Source organism: Scylla paramamosain, chromosome 33 (genome assembly GCF_035594125.1).
Source record: "Scylla paramamosain isolate STU-SP2022 chromosome 33, ASM3559412v1, whole genome shotgun sequence".
NCBI lineage: Eukaryota > Metazoa > Arthropoda > Malacostraca > Decapoda > Portunidae > Scylla > Scylla paramamosain.
This window is the reverse complement of record NC_087183.1, coordinates 15,434,868-15,442,883: the sequence shown is the minus strand read 5'-3', so window position 1 is coordinate 15,442,883 and position 8,016 is coordinate 15,434,868. Positions and strand designations below refer to the sequence as shown.

At 43.5% G+C, this 8,016-nt stretch overlaps 1 protein-coding gene across 9 annotated transcripts in view; it reads right to left on the bottom strand.

Annotated features, from left to right (window-relative positions):
- Window positions 1-1,425: 1,425 nt before the first annotated feature.
- LOC135089776 (inactive ubiquitin carboxyl-terminal hydrolase MINDY-4B-like) overlaps window positions 1,426-8,016 on the bottom strand; it is a 60,424-nt gene continuing 53,833 nt past the window's right edge. For all 9 annotated transcript variants that reach the window (XM_063985802.1, XM_063985800.1, XM_063985807.1 and 6 more), the window contains 8 exons: window positions 7,005-7,231; window positions 6,430-6,595; window positions 5,841-5,906; window positions 5,622-5,692; window positions 4,838-4,985; window positions 4,335-4,546; window positions 3,630-3,758; window positions 1,426-3,347 (listed from right to left, as the gene is read on the bottom strand). In XM_063985802.1, coding sequence (XP_063841872.1) covers window positions 3,299-3,347; window positions 3,630-3,758; window positions 4,335-4,546; window positions 4,838-4,985; window positions 5,622-5,692; window positions 5,841-5,906; window positions 6,430-6,595; window positions 7,005-7,231 — 1,068 coding nt within the window. In that variant the 3' untranslated portion in view covers window positions 1,426-3,298. The remainder of the gene's footprint in view (window positions 3,348-3,629; window positions 3,759-4,334; window positions 4,547-4,837; window positions 4,986-5,621; window positions 5,693-5,840; window positions 5,907-6,429; window positions 6,596-7,004; window positions 7,232-8,016) is intronic.

Genomic DNA, 8,016 nt, shown 5'->3' with positions numbered 1-8,016 from the left:
CTTGCCTTTCTACTCACACAAGCAAGATGAGACAGCTAGATACAATAACAAAATAGTATGAAAGATGGTAAGTTGATCTAGAGATAATGAAAAATACAGAAATACACACAAAATTGAGTTAACTTTTTTTAAGTACAAATATAAAAATACTACTTCTGACGAGCTGGTAATGTAGAAGAGCACTAGGGTGGCTGGGTGTCAATGGAGGCCACCTGTGGTCACACTCGAGCGCTGAGGTTAGGGGCGTTCATCATATCAGGGATACACCTATCCTGGCCATTAGGAGACACCTGGAAAGCCACTAGGCCACTGAAAGACAGGTGGGGCAGTTATTTCATGATAGGCATGCAAGTCAAGGTTATTACAAGAAAGATTAGCATGCAAGTCAAATGTGAGAACGTCTAACCGCTAAACTTGCGACCTCCCTCAAGTCCGTACTCTATCAACGATGAAATTGTGGTGCCAAGAGTATGATCTAAAAACAGAACTAACAGCAATGTTGAAACCTTTTATAACACGTTTTATTTGGACTGAATTGTCTAGGATCACTCAAATGAATCAACAAGTGTCAAACCATCATTATGTCAGCCGAAGGGTTCACTATAAAGTTTATCTCTGACGTTATCGGAGTACAAAAACCGACCTGTGCGGAAACCCCAGCATACCCGCCTTCATGAATCACTGATGAAGATATTCACTCCTACACCTCCACGCCTCAGTTCCTTACAATTACTTACACCTGTACCGCTACGTGGTGCAGTGCCCAGCGCGCCTGGATACGAACCCGTGGGCTCCGGTGTGGTGGTCAGCGCACAGCACAGTTCACCCAGCCGGTCATCCTTCCCTAGGTCGATAAATGGATAGAGCTTTAGTTTCCTGTCCTTTTTTTTTCCCCTCCTCAGTCACACCAATTAACTTTTTTTTTTCACTGCATCTATGACCCTTCTCAATTCGTCTTATTTTCCTCCTGTCGGTGGAGGTAAACTACGAAAACCCGGATATCCCAGTGGCTGTGTCCCAGGGTTCAAAGATGTCACCTCCAAGACCAAAAAGATGGAAACTGAGCTCCCGAGGCCACGCGCTGCTGTAGTATCTATCCCTAACCTTATCTTCACTTTCAAATCCTGACGAAGTAATTCTTCCTTCACTTACCTTGACCCCAGGACCTCCTCATGCAGGGTAGACAGTGAAATGATGCTTAGATGAGATATTAGTACTTATATGACGTTATAACACCGTAAAGGAGACAGTAGGGCCACGTCCTTCTATAGGCCGATTCATTTCAACTACGTACCCAACACAGGCCGGCGAAGCGGCGACTGACCATCATATGGTTCACACGTCACGATGTGAACCAGTCGAGGCTTCACCCGGAACACTCAACACTCGTTACCAATACAAGGGGGATAATCTACAGTAACTTAAGACTTGTGTACACTGTTTTATTTATGATACAGTATTTATTCCTTACACGTGAGGGCCGCAAAGGGCCGGGCACAGCCTACAGACCGAAGGCGCGAGGTGTTGCAAGCGAGAGAGGCTGGAGGAACTGTCGTGTGGACGGAGCAGAGCCGCCCCCCGCCTCCAGTTTTTTGATGATCTCCTCAGCTCCTTACCCTGAAGCCGTATTCTTAAAAACCTTACTCTCTCATCAGGACCGTTTTTCAAAGGCCACAGCGATCGTTACTCAGGTTATCAAGGGTGTTTTCCTCAGTTATGACGGATTCTTTGCTAATATTACCGCTTTAATCGTGAAAACACCCGTGAGATGCCCGAGAACTTCAACTGTAGCCTGTCAGTTGTCAAGATGAGGCGCCTGTTAAAGTTTTAGAATACGTTCCCTGAATCCAATGCCTCTGTCACTCCTTACATGAGGTTCAAGGTTACTTATATTTTAAAGGTTCTAGTGCTACGTTTACTCTCCATACGAACATAAGAAGATAAAATAAAGATGTTGAGTGAGGAAAAAACAGCTCAACTTGACTACGGAATGAAGCACCGAAACATTTTCAAACCAGGGATTCGTAAACTAGATAAATATTGAAGTACCTGCTCTAAAAATCTCATAAAAACAAACACACCAACTAAATTACATTCCAAGTACCTTTTTTTTTTCATAAAGTAGATAACCATTGCAGCACTTCTTATAAAAAAAAATCGTAAAAGAAACCCACGAACTAGTTAAAATCCCAGGTACCTTTGTTCATAAACTCATAAACTTGAGAACCTCCACTATATAGACTCACAGGTGAACTAGACACTGAAGCACCACTAATGATAATAAGCTCAGGAGTATATGAGGCAGAGTTTCCCCTCCCAATGACTTCAATTCTTTCATTAGGGAGGCCTCGAGACACTTCTCTAACTTTGAATAAACACTTTGACCTTCTTTAGGGAGTGGCACCTCAGTGGACTTTTTTTCTTACGTAGATGTTGTCCTTGGCCAGTGCTCCTCTCATACAAAAAAAAAAAAAAAGTGTGTGAAGCAGAGTATGAGGAAGGATTCATGTTCAGAGTAATGAGACGCGAACCAGGAATCGAAAACCCTGAATATAATGAGAAGCAAGCATAGAATGACTCCTCAAATCAATCATTACTTAATTGCACTTCATTTTAACAGTGCCTACGGTTACTTAACAACCTGAACTACTGCACCGTATGTACCTGTATTATACTGTACCTGAATATACCTGAAAGCTTTCAATAAGACGTGAATCTATGTACATAACTGCGTGTCTCCTATTAGCACCTAATAGTACACCTGGGCCGCAGAGGTGGTAATTAGATAAGTGGCAGGTGTGGAAAGGTGATTAGTTAACGTGGCGCATCTTCATTTTCGCTTCTAGTGTGTTACGAAAACAACTAATAGTATTTATGATAGAAGCTCCTAAAAAAAAAAAAATCAACGACGAATACTTTAATATAGTTATAGATAAAATAATGGTTTTCTATGAGGAATATTAACCCGAAAAGACACATTAGTGATAGAAAAGAGAAAGTGAGATATTTCTACTTCATTCAGCGGGGTTAATCAGCACTAAATAGCAAGGACATTTAAACTAACACATAAAGATAAAACGGGAACAACAGAAAACTGAAAAAAGTACGGGTTAAATAGCAAGAAACAAAACAAGATGCTACTGAGGTTATGACAGCCATCAATGCTACTTCTGGTTCCAGTGGTGTGAGGGGGAGAGGCGGGGGACGGCGGAGGAGAGGGCGGGGACGAGGTGGTTGAGTGGGCCTTCGAGAGTCACTGCCTGGCGCGTCTCACATATAGCGCTGACGTTCCGCATCGCTACACGTGAGCTGTTGTGCCGTTCCAGTTGATATCCGCTCCTGCCCACCTATGACAGACAGGAGTGAGTGAGTGACTGGCTGGTTGAGTGATTAAATGACTGGATAACTAATTAATTGACTGACTGACAAGATGAATAAATGAATGAATGGCTGTGACTGACTGACTGATTGACTGGCTGAGTGAGTGACTGACTTGACTGGTTGACTGACTGGCTGAATAAATGACTGGCTGACTGATTGGTTGACTGACTGACTGGCTGAGTGATTGGCTAATCTGTCTATCTATCCATCAATCTATCTATCCATCAAGCAATCCCGTTTTCACTTACTTGGTGTGGATGAGGTTTTCCAAGGGTGGACTATTGTATTCCTCCACGGCCACCTGGTTCCTCGTGTCGATGGTCACAATGGTAGCATCGGTCTGGGTGATGGTGGACGAGAAGTAGTGGAGATCAAACCTGTGGGGGGAGTGGTAGAATGAAGGGAAGGAATTTTACTACCTTACTAAGACTCACAGACAAATGAAACAAGAACACAAGCTGATTGACTAACTACTTAACAAACCTATGGGAAGAAGTGATAGAGAAAAGGAAAGTTAAGGAATGATGCCACCTTACGAAGACTCATAAACTTATTAAACAAGAACACAAGAAGATTAATTGACTGACTGACTAACTAATTAACTAACAGTGGGAGTGTGTAAATAAACAGATTAAAACAATACCAAGGTAAACGGCCCACCATTTCATATTTACTAGTAACGAACTAAGTAACTAATTAACTATCTCCCCACATAAAGAACTTGGAAACTAACATAACAACCTTAAAACAACTAACAACAAGCAAACGATCTAACCACAAAAAAAAGATGCGAATAATCAACGAATAACCCAATCAGACTCCTTAACAACACTACTACTACCATAACAACCTTGAAAACTAATTAAAAAAAACCTTAATAACTAACAACGAAAAAAAAAAAAAAAACGAAACCCAACTGGACCCTTAACAACCCAACCACCCAATTGGCACACCTGTTCTCGGCGTGGTAGTCCCTGATGAGGTCCCTGTTGGGGTTAAAGAGCAGACCGTAGGCGTCATTGCAGCGCGTCACCCAGATAGGCAGGGAGGGGGTCTTGAGGCGTGACCCCACCGCCCCCTGCCCTCCTCCCCCGCTCCCGTCCATCCTCGCCCACACCAGCAGCCCAATCTCACTCCTCGTCAAAATCCCTGTCTTGGGTTTAGCCTGGTGGAGAAGTGGAGGGAAGGATGGATTTGTCCTTAGTGCTTCGTTTATTTGTAGGACATATCAGAAGTCTTGTAGGAATCATGCCTGCCTTTTTCCTATTTCTTAAGAGTGGTACATAGATAATAACCAAATTTCACTTTTAAAAGAAAATAAGACACGAAAAAGACACAATTTATCGATTATATACTTTTTATATCAATATTCTTCTTCATCCACAAATTCGTTTAATCTCTCTCTCTCTCTCTCTCTCTCTCTCTCTCTCTCTCTCTCTCTCTCTCTCTCTCTCACCATAGTGTCCTCGGTGCCCTCGTATATGATGCCGTTGTGGAGGTAGCGGGTGGCGCGGCCCGTCAGCACCAGTGTCACCACGCACGGGTGTATTGTGGCGTTCGTCTCTATCAGTGGGTGGTCCTCGCCTGCCATGTCCTCCTGCAGCCTGGGGGAAGGAGAGTCTCTTAAACTTCTCTCCCTTTTTATGTAAGAGGCCACTGACCAAGGGCAACAATGAGAGCGAAAAAAAAAAAAAAGGCCCACTAAGGTGCCAGTCTCTGTAGAAAGGTCAAAAGGCTCATCCAGAATTTGAGGATAAGTGTCTAGAAACTCCCCTATTGAAAGAGTTCAAGTCATAGGAAGGAAGGAATACAGAAGCAGGCAGGGAGTTCCAGAGTTCATTTCTTTCCTATACTCGTGACTGCCATTATCTTTTCCTTTTTTTTAGACGTTTGTTATTGTTATTATTATTATTATTATTTCCTTATTACCTTATTTTTTTGTAATGCTGTTTTTTTTTTATCGCTTTGTAGTTATGCCGTGGAGACAAAAGAGGAAATTATTGACTTTATATTATTCTCTCTCTCTCTCTCTCTCTCTCTCTCTCTCTCTCTCTCTCTCTCTCTCTCTAGTGAAGAAAGAGAGAGAGAGAGAGAGAGAGAGAGAGAGAGAGAGAGAGAGAGAGAGAGAGAGAGAGAGAGAGAGAGAGAGAGAGAGAGAGAGAGAACAAATAACACCTCAGCTTAACAGGGAGATGGGGCGTGACGATGGAACACACACACACACATACACACACACTTACTTTGTAAACCCACGGGACAAGACAACGCTGTACAGGAGAAGCAGCATTCCATTCCCGTCTTCTGAGAGGAACTGAAGGGGGAGAGGAAAGGAAAGGTTAGGTTAGGTTAGGTTAGGGAAAGTTCACGTTTGTTGCGCAGTTATGGACAGATTTCTTCCTCTGCGTTCGTTCGTGATTCACAAGTTGCATCATGAGTGGGTCGTTGTTTGATGCACTCACCTCAAACAGATATTTCTTAAGATTGAAGGTCAGCTCATCCTGCTTCTTAAAGTCGAACGTATTGACCTGTGTGAAATAATAATAATAATAATAATAATAATAATAATAATAATAATATGTCGTAAGTTTATCATCAGTTAGTTATCAATTAGTTATTAGTCAGCTCATCCTGTTTCTTAAAGTCGAACGTATTAACCTGCAGGAAATAATAACAATAACTAATAATAATAACAACAATAACAATAAAATGCAGTAAGGCAGTTTTCATGTTCATCTTATATACTGGTCGTACTTCAAGAGAGAGAGAAAAAAAAAATGTATATAAAAAATGTATTCTTCGTTTTCTATGAGTTTTCTACATGTACCTTCCTGTCCTTCCAGTCCTTCTCTTCACACTTCCCAGCACCTTTTTTCACCCTTTCCAATACCCTCCCTACCTTTCTCCTACTCTTTCTTCTTACCCTTTCCATTACCCTCCCTATCTCTCTCATCAACCTATCCTTCCCCCATCCTTGCCTCACACTTTCTCATGCTCTCCAACCATCCCTCTCTATCTCCATCACCCTACCCTCCCCTCACCCACTCTTACCCTCTCCGTGCATCCATCAGCTTGGAATTCAGGGTTTTCAGTGAGGTAAGTGTTCTCCTGCGTGAGACAGAGAACCACGTGCTGTCTGTCCCCGGCGCGCCACAAGATGTCACTAAGGGCCCCCACCAGCGCCTCCTCCTGCATCTTGGTGGACGCCCGCAGCAGCCTGAAGGAGGAGGAAGGGTTTGTGAGGGTTTTGATAGTGTAAAGGTGTGAGGGAAGTGACAGGAAAGGTGTTAAGTGTGGTTGAGTTTGTAAGGGATGAGTTTGTTTGTGGATTGATGGTGGGTGGGTTAGGTTAGTTAGCTCGACTGCTTTCAAAAGGCTCGACTTGAAGTGACACGAGTTTTTAGGGTGATTTTACGTTTCTAGAGACAGATTAACAACATTTTTACATTCATAACGGGAGAAACAATCTTAAACACCCGGCTAATCATCTTTGTGGTCTTTGGAAACAGTCGCGGTGAGAGAGAGAGAGAGAGAGAGAGAGAGAGAGAGAGAGAGAGAGAGAGAGAGAGAGAGAGAGAGAGAGAGAGGAAAAGAGCAAAGCGTTCTTGAATACTGGTTTAACTCACGCGGTTGGATCAGTGTTAGCTCTCGGTCCGCGGCGCGTGAAGAGGAGATGCTTGAGGATGTAGCCCTGCACACACATGGCCAGGCCCTTGACGCTGTTCTTCTGCATTATGAGGCTGTAGCCCTGCGGTGTGTCGGCATCGTTGAAGCAGAAGGACTGACCCAGCCACTCGTTCATGGCAGGAACCAGCATATCGCCGCCATTGCCAAATACTTGCTTCCGAAGAGCCTGAAGAAGGGAAGACGTCTCGGTGGGTGGGTAAATTGATAGATAGGTAGATATATAGATAGATAGATAGATATATAGTTCGTTAGGTAAGTGAGAGCAGTAAAGAAAAGGAAGATAAGATAAAAAGAAAACAAAAATAAAGAGAAAACAAAGAAAGCACCAATTTTTCGGGAGAATGGATAGATAAACAGACTGATAAACAGACAGACAAGTGGATAAACAGGAACACTTCAGCAATATAATCCCAACTAAACAGAAAACGGGAAACCCATCGAATCAGTAACTCAAGAAAACGCAACATCCCACACCCACACACTCCATCACTTCCCTTCCTCCTCCTCCTCCTCCTCCTGCAGGGTCGTGTGAGGCGTGGGAGAAGGTGTGGTGAGGCCTAAATAGCACCGAGGGGGGGTGGGGGGGCACATGACAAAGGGAGCAGCTCTTGAGGGAGGCGTGTTGGGGCGCAGACAGGTTCTTAAGTGGCTTTTGTTTTGAGAAGCGAGTGAAGTGGTTCTGACTATAGACCGCATTCTGTAACACGTCTGGCTACACCACGACTACTTTCAAAGGGCTCTAGTTGAAGTGACACGAGTCTTTGAGGGTGTTTTTTTACGTTCCTAGAGCCAGATTAACTATATTTCAACACTACTGACAGGAGAAATAGTCTTGAGAACGCTGTGAATCATTTCTGTGGCGTTTGGAAATTGTCGTGGTGAAAGAACCAAGCGTTGTGGAGTGTTGCCCTGTGTATGTGTGTGTGTGTGTGTGTGTGTGTGTGTGTGTGT